The sequence below is a fragment of the Phascolarctos cinereus genome, unplaced genomic scaffold (genome assembly GCF_003287225.1).
Source record: "Phascolarctos cinereus isolate Bilbo 61053 unplaced genomic scaffold, phaCin_HiC Scaffold_9;HRSCAF=440, whole genome shotgun sequence".
NCBI lineage: Eukaryota > Metazoa > Chordata > Mammalia > Diprotodontia > Phascolarctidae > Phascolarctos > Phascolarctos cinereus.
This window is the reverse complement of record NW_027556402.1, coordinates 147491790-147510443: the sequence shown is the minus strand read 5'-3', so window position 1 is coordinate 147510443 and position 18654 is coordinate 147491790. Positions and strand designations below refer to the sequence as shown.

Below are 18654 nucleotides of genomic sequence, written 5' to 3'. Positions count from 1 at the left end.
TACTGAAGAAATTAACACCTTAAAAAACAAAATAGGTCAAAATGGTAAAAAAGGCACAACAATCCAATGACAAGAAGAATGCCTTAAAAAGCAGAACTGGCTAAATGGAAAAAGATACACAAAAGAGAAGAACTTCTTAAAAAGCAGAATTAATCAAATGGGAAAAGATGTACAAAAATTCACTGAAGAAAAGAATTCCTTAAAAAGCAGAATTGGTCAAATGGAAAAGGAGGTACAAAAGTTCAATGAAGAAAATCTTTAAAAATCAGAATTGGACAACTGGAAGCTAATGATTTTACGAGATATCAAGAAGCAATCAAACAAAATAAAAAAATGAAAAATAGAAGAAAATGTGAAATGTCTCATTGGAAAAACAACTGATTTGGAAAATAGATCAAGGAGAAATAATTTAAGAATTATTGGACTACCTAAAAGCCATTATCAGAAAAAGAACTCAGACATCATCTTTCACGAAATTATCAAGGAAAACTACCCTAATATTCTAGAGTCAGAAGGTAAAATAGAAATTGAAAGAATCTATCAATCACCTCCTAAAAGGGGTGAAAACTCCCAGGAATAATATAGCCAAATTCCAAAGCTCCAGGTCAAGGAGAAAATATTGCAAGCAGACAGAAAGAAACAATTCAAATATCATGGAGCCATAGTCAGGATAACAAAAGATCTAGCAGTTTCTACATTAAAGGATCAGAGGGCTTGGAATATGATATTCTGGAGGGCAAAGAAGTTAGGATTACAACCAAGAATCACCTACCCAGCCAAACTTATTATAATCCTTTTGGGGGGGGGCAGGAGGGAGAGGGGAAATGGATATTCAATGAAACAGAGGCCTTTCAAGCATTCTTGATGAAAAGTCCAGAGCTGAATAGAAAATTTTACTTTCAAATACAAGACTTAAGAGAAGTATAAAAAGGTAAACAGAAAAGAGAAATCAAAAGGAACTTAATAAGGTTAAACTGTTTACATTCCTAGGAGAAGATGGTACTTGTAACTCCTACGAAGTTTTTCTCTCTAAACTCTCTCCCTCAGCAATCTCATTTATTCCTATAGATTCAACTGCTTACTTCTATGCAGATGATGCCCAAATGTATATTTCCTGCATCTCTAAGCTCTTATAAGTTATCTCTACCTCTATCACTCAGCACCTCAAACTTAAAATATTCAAAATGATTATTATCTTTTTCCAAACTCATGCTTCCTTCTCATGAGCTGAAAATATTGTCTCCAAGCAAACTTTCAAGCCCAAGAAATGTTAGGAAAGGGGAAAATGTGTGTGTGTGTGCGTGTGTATGTATACACACACATATACATATATACCTATATACACATATATGTACACATATACATATACACATACATGCATATATACATGTATGTGTGTGTGTGTATACACACACACACACACATATATATATGTTCTTGTTCTTTTTTCTTCAGTGAATCACAGAATTAGAAAGTTCCAAGAGAGGATCTTGTCCAGCTTCCTCATATTCTAGATGAGGAATGAATAAGAGTAGTTAATGACCTACCTAAGGTTGTATATGGAGTAAACAGCAGAGTCAGGATTCAAACCCAGATCTTTCCCCCTACCCATCTAGCTTCAGAGCATGTATCTCCTATTAGTTTCAATTAATACCTCCAGCAGCTAGGGGTACAGGGCAGCTAGGTGGCGTAGTGGATAGCGTGTTGGGCCTGGAGTTGGGAAGACTCCTCTTCCTGAGTTCAAATCTGGCTTCAGACCTTACTAGCTGTGTTCAGTGTCCTCATCTATAAAACGAGCTGGAGAAGGAAATAGCAAACCACTCCAGTGTCTCTGCCAAGAAAGCCTCACATGGGGTCACAAAGAGGCAAAAAGGACTCAACAACCACAACGAAAGTACTGACTTAGTTCTAACAGCAGGGACCAGAGTCATACATGCCATTTAAAAAAAAAATTTCCCACCAAAGTCTCATTTTGGTCTTCTTTAAATTTGATTATTTAAGTCCAAATTAAAATTTGCTTTCATTCAATAGTTTCTCTTAATCTCAAATTCCTTGACTCAACTTCAAATTGTAGAGCTGCAGAGAGATGGGTAGAGATATGTAACTGGGAGGAAATGGGACAAAAGTCTGCAGCCATGGCTATTTGCATAACAGAAGGCGGGCTTGTGGGTAGAGGTGAAAGAATCTTTCTTGCTACAGTACTACTCAAGCTCCTTTTCCACCTGAGGAAGCAGAGTCCTGGGCATGTTCTAATGACAAAGAACTAAAATGAGTTTCTGACTCTAAGTTAGAAGACACCTGAACGGAGGAACTCAGAGAAGACAGTAGAGGCCAAGGAGCATAGAAGAGTCAAACAGATGAATTCAAAGAGCAGACCTGACTTCAAGCTAAGCTTCTGTCTCTTCTAGTACAGCCTAGATAAGGGAAGAGCTCCAACCCCACTGCCTGAGAAGGTGAGGCAGGACTTCATATTATTAGCTGAGAATGCTGGCTAAGGAGATCCATGGCCCTCCCTTGAGAAAAGGGGATTATTAATCAAGTGGCTGGGAGGACAGGTTGTTCTAAGGATATTACCTCAGTTGAGAATCATAGCTAAGATAGAAGAAGAAGCTAAAAAAGCAGACCAAAATTGCTGCCTTCCTTTCAGCAAGACAAAAGAGCAGTAGTCCATCCCAAAGAGGAGAGGTTTATTAAGGTATACTTCCTTATCCCCCACCCTCATTGATGGTGTACCCAAAGACAACAGCTGGGGCAGAGACTTGACACCCACCAGGGAGTGGGATCACTTGTCAGGGAGCACCTGGCACACAACACCTGGCAGGTAGCAATGCCGGGGGGGGGGGGGGGGGGGGGGGGGGGGGTTGAGCAGAAGGAGGCACAATGAGATCAGCAGAAGACAATGAATGGCAACCTCGCACTGTCAGAAGCATGAGTTGCCCTCCCCATGCCCCACTCATATTTTCCTGGTCACACGTACTTCTTGTACATATTCCCCTTCGTGAATGTACCCTGGACACATGTTCCCCTGTGTGGATGTCCCATATATGACTCCTATGAAGGTCTGCTCTTCCCACTGAGAATGTTCGCATTTGTGGGAGAACAAGTTCAAAATTTATTGTGGGGGAGAGGGAAATGTTCTATTGTTACTGTTACTACATTTCTATTTAATTAAATCTGGTTATAGTTTGGATGAGATTCTGGACGGAGACAGGGGTGGGGAACCCACGGCCTCCAGGACATGTGGCCCTCTAGGTCCTCAAATGCAGCCCTTTGACTGAATGACCTGTTATAGAACCTGTTACAGCTAAAGGGACACCCATGAGTGATAAGTCCCGAGTATTGGAAGGGCAGCTAGGTGGTGCAGTGTATAGAGCACTAGGCTTGGAATCAGGAAGACTCATCTTCCTGAGTTCAAATCTGACCTCAGACACTTACTAACTGGATGACCCTGCATAAGTCACTTAACCTTATCTGACTCTTTTTCCTCATCTGCAAAATGAGCTGGAGAAGGAAATGGCAAACCACTACAAAATCTTTCACAAAGAGTCAGATAATGACTGAAAACTACTGAACAGAGCTGAAAGAGACTTTAGAGAATATCTAAACAAATTCCTCATTTTACAAGTGCTGAAGTAAAGGCACAAAATGTCTTACTCAATGTTATTTAACTAAGTGTCAGAGATGAAACTAGAACTCAGGTCTCTTGCCCCCTCTCCTAATCTTGTGCTTTTTCTACCACACTCTGTGACTCCTGCAGGGTAGCTAAAATTTATCTACATAGTAGGCACTGACAATTCCATATTAAGATGCAGAGAATAAAAGCATGAATGACAATGAAGTAGCCCCAAACATGTACAAAAAGTTAAGTTCTGAAGAAACTGTAGACAAAACTGGCCATCTAGACCAGGAACTAAATAAAGCAATAACTTCTGAAACAACCCCCTTACTGCAGAGTGATAAATCCACAAGAGAAGCCCTAGGAACAAGAGGTGTGTCAAAACTAGTTGGCAGCCTTAATCCAGCTGACCTTGGAGGCAAGAGGACAAAATTAAACATGAAGAAAGTACATATATTAAGATTCAATAAGCCTAGGAAATGGAAGGAAGCAAAAGAGGAATCAGTGCAAAACTGAAGGAAAATTCCCAGCTTTTCAACTGTGAAATAACTTTACCAAGATTAGCTAGAAAATAGTCTCTCCATGGCGCTTCTGAATAGAGACTGAAACCAGCCCTGTCTCTACAAATCCTTGCAGCAAGCACGGGAAACATTCCCAACTGACTTCCAAAGGATGAGAACTAGAAAAACAACATTGTTTTCCAGAACATGAGGCTGAAAGCTATTTCTCCACAATTAGAAGGAAACGTAGAATTCTTTTTATCATGCTGACAACTCTCCAGGAGCTAATCTACTCGGCATAATCTCCTGCAGTTTGGTCCCACTGTGAGATTTCACAAATGCAGTCATTGATCATTTTTTCCCTTGACTCTTGAAGTATCTTCTATTCCACAGGACCATATCTGCCCTGGACAGAACACATACTCAATATGATCTATCTTTCACATCTTTATTAACTCTAACAAATCAACAGCAGTTTAAGCTCTCCACAGCCAACAACAATGAGCACTGGGCAGAGAATTATGACAAACTCGATATGTCTAAGACCAACTTAATCATCTTGTGCCCCAAACCTACAATTGCTTCTGATTTCAACATTTCTGTCAATCGCAACTTTCACTTAGTCTTCAAAACCACAGTGCTAACACTGACTCTTCCGCCCTTCAGCTGTTGTCTTGTTGATTTTACCTCCATAACTGTAATTTCTCTTCACTGTATCTTCCTCTTCTCTGCTCTCACTGCCATAACTCCCATAGGTCCTCAACATCACTCACCTGCACTAATAGAATACTCTCATTAGAGCTCTTCCTGCCAGAGTCATAACTAACAACCATGGTGCTGGGGGAGGGCAGGGAGAAGGTTAGCAGCACCAAATATGTCCTCAAAGCAACTTTATACTTCATAATGTGAAAACAGTACAAGAAATGATTTAGACAACTGAGTGGAGTGGGAAGGGGAATTAGAGGCTCAGAGATAAGTCTTATTAACAGTGCATACCATCTTACAGCTTCCTATTTCAATTAACCAGCCTTGCTACCTAGATGCTAAACTCAGATGTTTCTACAATGATGAATGAGTATATATACTGACAACACTCAATGTAACAAAATTCACAATCTTTTATAATCATCATGTTACATTTTTGGCAAAGCTTCTCAAGCTATTCTTAAGGAAAAGGTGGAGGACTAAATGATAGATGAGTTAGATAGATTCAGAAATGTATGAATGGATAGACTCAAAGAATAAGTCATTGATGCTTTTCTACCATCTTGGAAGGAAGTCTCTAGTACATTGCCCCAGGGATCTGTGCTTGGTCATTTGCATTTTAGATGAACACATAAATCATATGTGTTCAAATCTGCAGATGACCAGGGTGGGAAAAATAGCTAGCATGTTGAATAACTGATCAGGGATACAAAAATAGTACAACAAGATGAATCTAGGAAGGTGAAATTCACTAAAGATAAATGTAAAGTTTTATAGTTGGGCTCAAAAAAAATCAACTTCACAAGTACATGATAAAAAAAAATATGGCTAGACAGTATGAGAAAAAGTTCTGAATTACCTAACTCAGGCAGATTTACCTAAGCATTTATATTTTGTAGAGATGTAAGCTCCTCAATGGCACAAATCATGTTTTATCTTTGAGTTCCCCACCTATGCACACACGGATATGTCTAAATATACGTACTGCACATATATTTAATTTGACATTTGGACAGTTTGATGCTCTCTTAGAACAGTACCTCATCTACAGTTGGTTTGTGGATATTTTTGTTGCTATTTAAGGAAATGCAGGCACGCGCACATGCACACACACACACACAATTTTCAAAACGAAAAAAAAAAATTCTAAAGCTTACAGTTTCACAGTTCAAGCATCGAGTTTCATTGGTCAGCGTTCCCTGAAAGATTTCATGTACCCAGGTGAGTTCTGGTTTATTGTTCTCCACAGGTTCATTCATGTTACCATTTTTTAACTTCCCATTTTGTTTTTCCTGCTTTTTCTCCTCCTGCAGGATGTCTGCAATAGTGTTTAGCAAATAATTTAAAAACTCATGGGCATCCTGCTGCATGTAGTTGTCAAAGAGATCTGGAAAAAAAAAAGAAATTCACTATTTTGCTCTCCATTTTTCAAGGGGAAAAGGTTGTATATTCAAAATTAAATACCATGCCTAAATGTTTATTTTAAAAGATGGACAAATAGGGGCAACTAGGTGGCACAGTGGATAGAGCACCGGCTCTGGATTCAGGAGGACCTGAGTTCAAATCTGGCCTCAGACACATAACGCTTACTAGCTGTGTGACCTTGGGCAAGTCACTTAACCCCATTACCTAGCCAAAAAAAAAAAAGATGGACAAGTAGAGAATATTAGGAACTTATCTGTGTTATGCAGCTAAGCTTTAAGAAAAATTATTGGCCATTTCAATTTTATTTTCTAAGGCCTAAGCTCTTCATAGAGTTGCATTTGAATGATAAAGAAAATCTCCAAGGCATAATGCATGATTTTTGCTTTAAACACGGTTATTTCTTTAAAATTCTGCTTCCTGATAAAACAAAGTTTGAATAGTATACAACAAAAGCTCACAGATTGAGCATGAAAAAGCCCATTCAACCCTTCATTTTACAGGTGAGGAAGTTAAGGCAGAGAGATGAGGTGACTTGCTCAGGATCACAAAGCTAGTTAGTGTCTGGGGCAGGATTTAAATGTGGGGCTTTCCTGACTCCGAGTCCAGGAACCTATCCACTATCCTACTGCCTCAGGGGAAAAAAGAGGAAGTATCTATTCCATTATTATGGGTTACTCAGCCTACTGTGAGTTAGCTACAGCCAATCAAGGTCTCCCCTAAAGATTCCAGTGGTCCAAAGCTAAAGAGTATCAAAACAGGACATAGAAGGAAATGACAATCTCTCCTGTGTGTGGGAAGGGGATTCCCTGGTTCCCATCAATACTCAACTTAAATGTCCCTTTTTGCATAGTCTCCCTGCCTCAAGCCTCTCCTCCCTCCAGCCCATCCTCCACTCTGTTGCCAAAGGGATCATCCCTAAGTACACGTCTGATTATGTCACCCTCTTCTTCAAAAAGCCCCAGTGGCTCCCATTCACTTCCAGGATCAAATCTAAAATCCTCTGTTTGGCTTTTAAAGCCCTTCACCACATGCCCAGCTTCCCTTTCCAGTCTTTTTACAATTTACTTTGTCTACAGACACACTCTCCAATCCAGTGGTACTGGCTTCTTTGTTGTTCCTCAAACACGACCCTCCATCCCCCAACTCCAGGCACTTTCACTGGCCATCCTCCATGCCCTGGAATTCTCTTGCTCCTTATCTCTCTCTCCCTCCTGGCTGTCCTGGGCTTCCTTCAAGTTTCAGCTCAAATCAGAGCTCTAAAGTATTCTGGTCTCCGTTTACATCATTGTATTCATTCCACACACTGCTCTGTCACTTCTGCTTACTTCATTTTGCTGTTATCACTTCATCCAAGTCTTCCCAAGTTTCTTGGAATTCTGCATATTTGTCATTTTATGACACAGGAAGTTAACAAGCCTTTAGTAATTAAGTGTTTACTATGTGCCAGGGATCACATTAATGTGGGTCAGGTAAGGGTGAGAAAGGAAATGGAGATGAGTACTGGGGCAAGGGCAAAGGATTTGAGGGGTCAAAGGACATGTTCAACTAGGGGACATGACAAGCAGAGAAGGTGGGAAAAGATCTTATACTATTAATACTAATGTCTGATTACTGGATACCACAAAAATGAAGAGTGAAACAAGATTGTGCAAATCAGCTGGGACTAATCTATTTTTGACAGGAACATGTAATTAGCTCCTAAAATTGAGGACAGATTCCTAGAACCAAAGCAAAGTTGTTACACTCTGAATTTAACTTTTGTATAGCATGTACATCTGATGAAGTACACGAGGCTGACCCTGACATATACACAGCCAGCATTACATTATAGGCATGCCTCCTCACCTAATTAACTGTGTTCAACATTGTTTCAATCAGCTAGCATTTATTAAGCAACTACTATGTGTCAGGCACTCTTGTAGGCTCTGGGAAAACAAATCTAAAATGACATAATCCAAGAAGTTTACATGTATAAGGGGAGATGATTTGTACAGTAAAAACATATATAGAAAATACATAAACTACAAGATAAGTAAGGAAGAGGAGCAATAGGAGTTGGGGGGCAGGGGCAGGGAGTGGAATCAGGAAAGGCTTCATGCAGAAGCAGTGCTTAAGTTATGTCCTGAAGGAAAAGAGGGATCCTGAGTCTGAGCTGTTGGGGGCGGGGGGGGGTGGGAGGAGGGGAAGACAGACAGTACAAAGACCTGTAGATGGGAGGTGGAATGTCATTCCAAGAGAACAGAGATAAAGCTAGACCACAGAGGAAGGGGAAAGGAGTAACTGTATAATGAAGTTGGAAAGAAGAATTGGGGCCAGGAAAGGGTTTAAAAGCCAAACACAAGAATTTCTATTTGATCCCAGAGGCCACACAACCACTAGAGTTTACTGAATAAGGAAATATTAGATATGATTGCCAGGGGTGTGCTGGTAAATGTTTAACAACTGGCTCTCCAAAAATTTCCAGAGTTTTAAGCTTAATTTGCATCATTAATATTTTCTCCAACACTTTCTTAAGTCAATTAATAAAACAATAAATCAAGCCTTGATTTGTAGTATTTACCAATTTCCAAAGTGTAAATGCTCACAGTGAAAATGTATTAATCAACTCTCACACTCTGGTATGCCTCTGACTTTAGCACACCCAATTCTCAATGGTCCAGACAAAATTCATATGAGATCCAGATAAGGTTTCATATACATTCACATATATTCTTTTTGTATTCTGATATATGTGGAAATGCATGTGTATGTGTGTATATATGCATATATATATATATATATATACATACACACACATATATATACATATATACATATATATATTGTTTAAGTTCATTAAAAACATGATTTTAAAAAATCTAGATGAGAGGTTATGAGGAACTGAATTAAAGTGTGTGAGTAGAGAGGAGACAGATGTAAGAGATGAAATGAAATGCCAAGGGTCTAGCTATGTAGGATGAGGAAGAACAAAGAATTAAGGATAATATCAAGATTATGAACCTGGGAAGATGGAAAAATGATGGTATCTTCAATAAAAAATAAGGAAGTTTGAAGGGGGAGGATAGTGGTGGAAAGATAATAAATTCTATCTTGGACATGTTGCATTTGAAATGTCCAATAGGAAACTGGTGATAAAAGGCTAAACCATCATTAATACTTATAACCAATCTTCATTGTAAAGGCATGAGACTCTGCCGTGTTGTCCATTTTTAACATTCATCCCAATGTTTCACAGGGTCTTCCTGCTTCCTCCAAGGTCAGTTCATCTAACAAAGAGCTTTTGCTAAACCAAATAGTGCCACAGGACAAGGTTTACCTGAACACAGATCAAACAACTGCCTTAACTCAAAAAATTTAGCTTAGTCTCCAAACAGTTTTTCACCCAATGTTGCTCTTCTCTTTCAAGGAAAAAAATTAAACCAGAATAAAAAACCAGGGTAGCAGCAAGTCAACTGAACACACAACATAGTGTTTCACATCGATATACTTCAATTGGATCAGACAATCTAATTAAAAAGAGCTGTTTTTTTAAAGCACTACTTAGTATGAGATAATATTCATTTACTGTAATTACTCATGACAAGTGTACAAGATAGTATAATTTTGTTTAAATAATGGATCAAAGTGTTTCTTTTAATTGGTGTTCTATTTAGAAGGATGCCTGGGGCAAGTATCTCTTTTACCCAACCCTGGATATGATCCTATAAGATTTTTTGGGGGGGGGAGGAAGGGAGAGTGGTTGTCCCCATACAAGAATCACAGAATTTTTCGAGTAGAAAGGGCTCTCTGCAACCATCACGTGTAACCTATACCTGAAAAAGAATCTCCATAACATTATACCCACCTTCTACTTCAAGACCTCCAATGAGGGGAAATATTCCACCTCCTGAAGCAGCCTACTACACTTAGAGATTGCTCTGTTAGAAGTTTCTTCTTTCCTCTCATTTTCGTTCCTCTCCAAGCTCCACTGTTTTCTTCCCCTTTACCCTTTGTACTTCTTCCCTCCCTTCTATTCACCCCCTCCCTTTTCTTTTTCCTTTCCCCTCCTATTTCCTATAAGGTAAGTTAGATTTCTATACTTAACTGATTATTCCCTCCTTGAACGAAATTTGATGACAGTAAGGTTCAAACAATGCTCATCTCCCTTCCTTCCTTCCCTCTATTGTATTAGGTTTTTTTGCCTTTTCATGTGATGCAATTTATATTTATCTGCCTCCTCCTTTCCTCTTCTCCCAGTACAATCCCTTTTCACCACTTAGTTGTTTTTTTTTACCATCACATCAAACTTACACACACACACACACACACACACACACACACACACACACACACACACACACCCTCTGTCTAAGTATACCCCCTTTTAAAAGTCATAACAATAAAAAAAGTCATAATAACATTATAATTCTCAAGAGTTACAAGTGTCATCTTCCCTTGTAGGGACGTAAACAGTTTGCTCTTATTAATAATGTTGTTGTTGTTTTTCTTTCCTGTTTACCTTTTTATGCCTCTCTTGAATCTTTGTATTTGAAGGTCAAATTTTCTGTTGAGCTCTGGTCTTTTCATCAGGAAGGTTTGGAAGTCCCCTATTTTGTTGAATGTCCATCTCCTCCCCTGAAAGATTATGCTCAGTTTTGCTGGGTAGTTGATCCTTGGTTGTAATCCAAGCTCCTTTGCCTTATGGAATATTGTATACAATACCCTCTGATCTTTTAATGTAGAAGTTATAAGGTCCTGCTTAATCCTGACTGTGGTTCCATGATATTTAACTTGTTTCTTTCTGGCTGCTTGCAGTATTTTCTCTATAACCTGGTAATTTTGGAATTTGGCTACAGTATTCCTTGGCGTTTTCAATTTGGGATCTCTTTCAGGAGGTGATCTGTGGACTCTTTCAATGAATATTTTACCTTCTGATTCTAGGATCTCAGGGCAGTTTTCCTTGATGATTTCCTGAAAGATGCTGTCCAGGCTTTTTTTTTTTTTTCATCACGATTTTCAGGTAGACCAGCACTTTTTAAATTGTCTCTCCTGGATCTATTTCTGAGGTCAGTTGTTTTACCAATGAGATATTTGATGTTTTCTTCTACTTTTGTTTCTGTTTGACTAATTCTTGCTCTCTCATAGAGTCACTAGCTTCCACTTGCCCTATTCTAATTTTTAATGAGTTGTTTTCTTCTATTAGATTTTGCACCTCCTTTTCCATTTGCCCAATTCTGCTTTTTTTTGTTTTGTTTTTAGGCAATTAGGGTTAAGTGACTTGCCCAGGGTCACACAGCTAGTAAGTGTCAAGTGTTTGGTCTGAGGCTAGATTTGAACTCAGGTCCTCCTGACTTCAGGGCCAGTGCTCTACTCACTGTGCCACCTAGCTGCCCCTCAATTCTACTTTCTAAGGACTTATTTTCTATAGTTAATTTTTGTCCTTTCTTTTCCAACCTATTGACTCTCTTACATATCTCTCATTTCTTTTCCCAATTTTTCTTCTACCTCTCTTATTTGACTTTTAAAATCCTTCTTGATCTCTTCCAAGAAGGCTTTTTGAGCTTGAGACCAGTTCATATTCTCCTTTGAGGTTTTGGATGTGGGTATATTGACAATGTTGTCCTCTTCTGAATTTGTGTCTTGATCTTCCCTTTCCCCAAAATAAGAATCCATGGTCATTTTCCATTTCTGCTTTTTGTTCATGGTGTTTGCCTATTTCCTGACTTAAAAAAAAATGTTGAGTTCTCCTGCTGAAGCAAAGGGGGCACTTACCCAAGCTGCTTTTCCTGCTCACCAGGCCTTGCACTTGAATGTTTGGCTCCTGCTCACCTGGTCCTTACACAGGGATGTTTCACTGCTGGTGAGGCTCTCAGAGGGAGGGGGGTCCTGGTGTTGGCACTTGCCTGCTCCACCAACCTGGATCTTAGGATCTTCTCCTGGTATTCTGAGGTGGGGCTTCCTGCTGGCTTGCTGGGATGCCTTCCATCCTGTACTGCTTCCCCTTCCCCAGAGAGAGAGAGGGGCCTTTCCCATTAATCTCCCAAGTTTCCTGGGCTACAAGACTGCAACACTCTGTCTTTTTGCTGGCTCAGGGCTTTTCCTGGGTTGATATTTTCTGGGCTTTCAGAGGTCAATGAGGGAGAGCGAGAGAGACTTACTTCTTACTCCACTATCTTGGTTCCCAGAAGCAGAAGTCTTCCAAGCTCCACTCTAGACTTACTCTTCCATGCCCAAGAAACCTCTTCTCCTAAAGCTCCCTCAAACCGTGGAATCCACACATTAGAAGTACCAAGTTCTACCTAGGTCTGGTCTCTTCATCTAATCAGATGGCTTCTCCACAGAGGCTGGCACTCAGGCCAGCCAACATCTCATTACACCCTGGACTGGACTGCTTACATCCTCTACAAAGCCCCTGGGTCACATACCTTTGTGTCCCCTGCCCCCCCTCATCTTTCCAGTTTCCTTTTATCTTCTTCCATAAGAATGTAAGTTCCTTGAGGGCAGGAACTATCTTCATTTCAACTTGTATTTGTATTCCCAGTGTTCAGCACAGTGCCAGGCACATTGTAAGTGCTAATAAATGCTTGTTGACTGACTGACTTTCATCAAAGCCTAAAACTGTCTCTCGGTGTCTTCTGCCCGTTGCTCCTGCTTCTTCTCATTCAGACCAAACAGAACCCATCTAATCCCCCTGAGCGATAACTCTAAAACTGAGGTGCTTAGCCTAGTTTTGTACCACAGCCCCTTTTTATAGTCTGGTGAAGCACATGGACCCCTTCTCAGCAAAACCTTTTTAAATGTGTAAAATAAACTACAAAGAAAACCAATTTTATTGAAATATAGCTATAGATATATTCCAGAAAAAGTTCATGGACCTTCCTGTTAAAATGAGATTATAAATTTTGCCCTGATATGGGAAGCATTCCTCCATTAAAAGCCTATTTTGAAGTCTCTTTGATATAAAGAGGCGTACTTCACTCCTCAAAGGCTCTCTCAGTGGAAAACAAGCTCTAAAAGGGTCCATCGAGCTAAGAGAGGCTTTGAATATAGGCCAAGTAATGGATTTTGTCTATGGCTAGAGAGATCTATCATTAGGTGGGCCAAAGGTCAATGACTGGGGATGGGGCAGGGTGGGGCACAGCTCTTAAGGAAAAAACTAGTAAGTTGATTTTTTTAAAAATCTAATAAGAATTGCATTCTCCACTGGTAGAGGGAATGCCACCAAAAACAAAATGGCAGACCCACGAAATAAACTTTGAGATAGAAGTAATTTGATCCACTCTGTCCCGTCATTACTTTTTCTCACTTCATGGGAAAGCAGGCAAGACCAGTCACGCTTCAAACAAGGCATTGCTTTATACTCACCATTCTCCTTTCTTAACCTTGAAATGAACTTCTTTGGTGGAATCACGCCAACTTTTTTCTTCTGAGTAGCAATGCTGTGAAAAAGGTCTGCCAGGCAAGTCAACAGATTTTCCTTCTTTTTTTGCTGGGCCTTGTATGCCAATACATTTTCTCGAAATGGCCGACAGAAGTACAATGCTTGCAGCACGGAGTTACAGTAGCATGTGTTCCCAAACTGCCAGAGGAAAAGCAGAATATCATGAGATCTGATTTCTAGAAGACCTTTGCCTCTTAGAGACCATAATAGTCAATCACCATCCAGGTATGACAATCTGCATCAGCCTACTTGTACTAGAAACACAGTACAATCTTTTTATGTGTCAATTAAGTCAGTAGGGATCAATGTAAATAGATGAAAAATACAAATATCCCCAATAATGGTCTTTGCACCTTTCCTTTGAGTACAACAGGCCACATGCTAAATTCCTCAGAATTCTCCCACAGATGTAATATTCTACCATGACAGTTAGCATGATTTCCTGATGGAAAAACTGGTTGAGTCTTGTTGGCTGGGATGATGGGCCAAATCTAACAGATGACATCTGATGACAACTTGAAATCTGACAAGGACAAATGTTTAAATCCTATACTTATGTTTAGGACACTACAGGAAGGAAAGACCTTTTTCATGTTAAAAAGATGTAAGGACATTAGCCAACTGCCAACTCAATATAAGTATGAAATGATGGACTAAAAATGGCAATGCTATCTCTGGCTGCGTAAATAGCACAACAGGTTCTAGAAAAAAGTATCTAGTAGTAATCTCTGTTATGGCCAGATCACATCTAAAGAAAAATTACCAACAGGTGCATGGTAAAGAGAAGGGTAATCAGGATAATTAATTTGAAACCATATCAGATAAGAAAACATTGAAGAAACCAGAGACATTTAACCTGAAGAAGATAAAACTTGGGAGTAGGGAAAGAGGGGACATGATCGCTGTCTTCAAACATTTCAAAGGCTGCCATATGGAAAGGGTATTAGACAATCTCTACAATGCCAGAGGGTGAAATTAAGATCAATGACTGGGAGTTACAGAGGATGTAGAGTTTAGCTGCTGCTAAGGAAGAAATTTCTAAATGTTATAGCTGTCCAAAAATCAAAAGGGGTGCTATAAGCTCTCCCTCAGAGGAGTCATTTCAGCAGAAGCTGAATGCCACACACTTGTGAGGGACAGAGGCTCTTGGAGATACAAAGAGATCCAGGAGACACTGACCTTTTGAGGTCCCTAGCGACTATCATAATAACAGAGTTCATAAAAACAAAATAGAACACAAAAAGGAGAAAAATCATTTTAACAAATGCTTTTCTAGCCTTTATCTTTACAAATGAATTAATTATTGGAGGAGGGGGGGAGAATCTAGCTTTAGTACAATGCCATACTAGATATTCTCAAGCCCAGAAAAACCATTCAAATGCTCTTATCTCATAGTTCTGGTAGTTCTCTGCCTGCTAAATTTGAATTCCCTCTAGGCCAAATAGCCTTTTTGGTTTACAAAGAACTTCATATGTATTTTCTCATCTGATCCCCACAACAACCCTGTGAAGTTCGTAGTTCAATTGTTGGGTTTGTTGCTATTGTTGTTTTTGACCAGCCGTGACTTTATCAGTATTATAAACTTCCAATGAAGAAAATTCCTCTGTCAATAAAAGTCAGCACCTGCTCTACATCTCATGGTATTAGAGGGTTGGCTAGAATACTAACAAATTAAGTGACTGGCCCAAGGTCACACAGCCAATTTATCTCAGAGGCTGAACTCAAACCAAAGTCTTCCTGCAAGCAAGTTCTCTGTCTACTATTCCACACTACCTCTCAATAAAAGCATTATAACCCCTATTTTTACAGATTAGGAAATGGAGGCTGAGAAGTAAAGGGACTTTCCCAAAGTCACAGAGTTAGTAAGTGACAGAATGGGGACTCAAATCCAAGTTCTCTGACTCCAGATCCAGGACCCTATCATGTTTGAAATAGTAAATGATATACCCTAATTCTCCCTTTAGCTTGTAGCTTGTGTTTATTAGCAATATAACTTATTATTATTATTATTATTATTATTATTATTATTATTAGCAGCAATATCAACCCATAAACACCTCAAGCCCTATAACCGCCCTCCTGCTTCTAGCCTCTTATTATTGCACTGTCATGAGAGCCCCACATTAGAACTTGGACCTTATTCAACAGACAGTGCGTGGGAGAAGGGCTTCAATGGAGAAAGTTTCTGGAATATATTTCCCTTTTTGAATAGTCTGGCCAGTTTTAATAGTGTGTGTATATAAAAAGAGAGAGATGGAGGAAAAAATGGAAAATATGGAGGGAGAAAAAGAGGGAAAGGAGAGGGGCCAAAAGAGAAGGGAAAGGACAGGAAGAAAGGGAGAGGGAAAGGGAGGAGAAGGAGGGGACAAGAAGGGAGTAAGAGATGCAGGTGGAGGGATGAATTCTTTTAAGAAACTACATGGAAATGTGATATATCACATTAGCTGTGAATATGGAAAAATTAAGAAGTCTAAGGGCAAAGAAAATAAGCATTAGTTTCCATAATTCTTTCTTCTTCCATTCAATGACCTAAATTTTCATTCCTCCCCACATACCATTAATACATTTCTCTTTGTAAAGGCGAAGCTCCTACTGACTTCAGTAATGGGCTTCACAGACAAATCTGAGCCAAGGACTAGTGCACAAGGGTCCAAGACATTATAATTAAATGAAATGTCCATATTTTACTCACTTTAACGCTTCTGTTCCAACCCATAAATATCACTTCCAGTTCTATAACCTTCATTCTCTCCTCGCCAGCCTCTTACTATTACCCCTATAAAAGAAGGCCCAAGTTGGAAGACACACACCTCCGTCACACACAGGGAAAGGGGTTGCATTCAGAGGGCTTCTGGGTTTCAACTTCCACACTGGAAATGATATGTTAGCCCATGGCCACATTATCAGAGAGTGGTACCAGAGCAGCTGTACAGGAGAGCCAGGTGTTTCTGAGACAGTGTTTATGCTCCGTTGAGTCCTCCACCCAGAGAGGCAGATCAGGAAGGGAAACTGTAGGTGAGATGGATTGTATTACTTACTCACTTGGCTGTAACCAGCTGGTCAGGAAACCAGACCTGGTAGATCTTGTTATGCACAAGATTTTGCTCTGGGGCAGTTCAAAGAGGATATTCCTAGAGCAGAAGTGAAATGAGACCAGGAGTGTGCATAGAATATCTAGTCTTGTTCACCCCCCAGGAGCTGGGATGCCTTTTATGTTCATTCTATTTAGATTAGAAAATCCCATCTACTTCTCAGGACCCAGTTCAAATGTCACTTTCTCCATAAAGTCTGACCTAATTATCCCCATATCTCTACAGAGCTGGAAATGATATTTGTTTCCTTGTACTTTGCATAATAACTTGGTTGTATTTGCTTTATAGAATTACCTCTTTCTATTTAGTATTATACTTGTTCCTGTATATGTCCTTACTTTCAGTAACCTCACAATCTAGAAAGAGAAATACGTTTTATTTAATCTTCATTTCTCCCTTAGTATCTCACATAGTGCTTTACATAAAACATAGTACTTAATAAATATTTGTGGAATTTGAGTTAAATTATGCAAAGAATTCAGTATTAACCTAAGATTTTTATCCATATGATTTAGGAAAAAGGTCAGTTTGCCTGCATAGATGTACCTGGAGTGGCCATAAAAATAAATTTAAGTTCAGCGTTGAATTGTGTAATTGATCCTTAGCCATTGGGAGCTATGTAGGTGGGGGCGATCCCATAAGTACAGCCCTAGGAACACAGGAGGAACTAGCTCAGATATAGTAGCTAATGTCTATTTTAAGGCATCTAAAAATGTCTTAAAATAATGGATTGAAGTTGTCCTTACACCTCCAACTTCCTATTTTCTACACTCTACATTTTCTATATTTACTACTGAAAATCAAGCAATGAAAACAAAACCATGGATTCCATGTGGCAGGATAAACTAGGGCATTTAATGAAAACAATAATACTTACATTGACCAATCCAAAGTAGTGTTCATTGATTGGAAACTGCTCTGGACCAATGTCTTTTTCCAGAGCAGAGGCATTGGTGCCCTGGAGAAAGAAAAGTGATATGTTCAGCTTAATAGAAAATTGAAAAGATGAAAAAACAAAACTTGAAAAAGTCAGCTCCCAAAAGAAACATTTTCTTTGGTCAGAGATGTATAGTCTAGTGTGTAGAAAAGAGGACGCCAAAACGAATTCCAAGCAGCGGGACTTGGCCATCCCACAAGGTACAAAAATGACAGGCAGGCACAGTATTGTCTCCATATCATTGTTTCTCATGCTGTTTGATGAGGGGTCAAAAATGGGAAGGTACAAAAAAATGAAGAGCATCCCTCACATTCAGCTGTCATTCTTTAGTCTCGGCAATAGGCTTCTCTTTTCCTCAAACCTTTTGTTCTCATCTTCCATTATGTCCTAAAAGAACTCTAGGAAAGAGGATGTATGAAACAATACAATGGAAAAATCTTGACCATAAAATTCCTTTGGAATATTTATATGGAAATAAAAATCTATCACCCAGAATGGAATATGGGCTATACCACCAATTTCAAACTTTCATCAAAAAAAAAAGAAAGAAAGAAAAGAAAAACTCATATAAAAAAAATGAAGGCAGGTTATGAAAGTTAAAAGAGCAAGTTCATTTTTCTCATTTGATCCTTACAACAACCCTGGGAGGTAAGGTTATTATTATCCCCATTTTACAGGTGAGGAAACTGAAGCAGACAGAGATTAAGTGACTTGCCCAGGGTCACATAGCTAATAAATTTCTGAGGTTGGATTTGAGCTCAGGTATTCATTCCTGAGTCTAGGTCCTGTGCTCTATCCAGCACGCCACCTAGTTGGATCAAAGAGGGTAATATTTGTAAAAGAATTTAGCACAGTTTCTGGCAATTAGCAGGAACTTAATAAACATTTCTTCCTTTCCCTTCCCTTCCCCCAGAAGACATTCCCAACAGCAACTACTTGATGAGCCAACTAAAACAGTC

At 39.3% G+C, this 18654-nt stretch overlaps 1 protein-coding gene across 3 annotated transcripts in view; it reads right to left on the bottom strand.

Annotated features, from left to right (window-relative positions):
• USP46 (ubiquitin specific peptidase 46) overlaps positions 1-18654 on the bottom strand; it is a 62225-nt gene that overhangs the window by 22153 nt on the left and 21418 nt on the right. For 2 of the 3 annotated variants that reach the window (XM_020990089.2, XM_020990098.2), the window contains 3 exons: positions 17636-17716; positions 13591-13804; positions 5979-6208 (listed from right to left, as the gene is read on the bottom strand). In XM_020990089.2, coding sequence (XP_020845748.1) covers positions 5979-6208; positions 13591-13804; positions 17636-17716 — 525 coding nt within the window. The remainder of the gene's footprint in view (positions 1-5978; positions 6209-13590; positions 13805-17635; positions 17717-18654) is intronic. The other variant, XM_020990115.2, reaches the window with a different exon arrangement.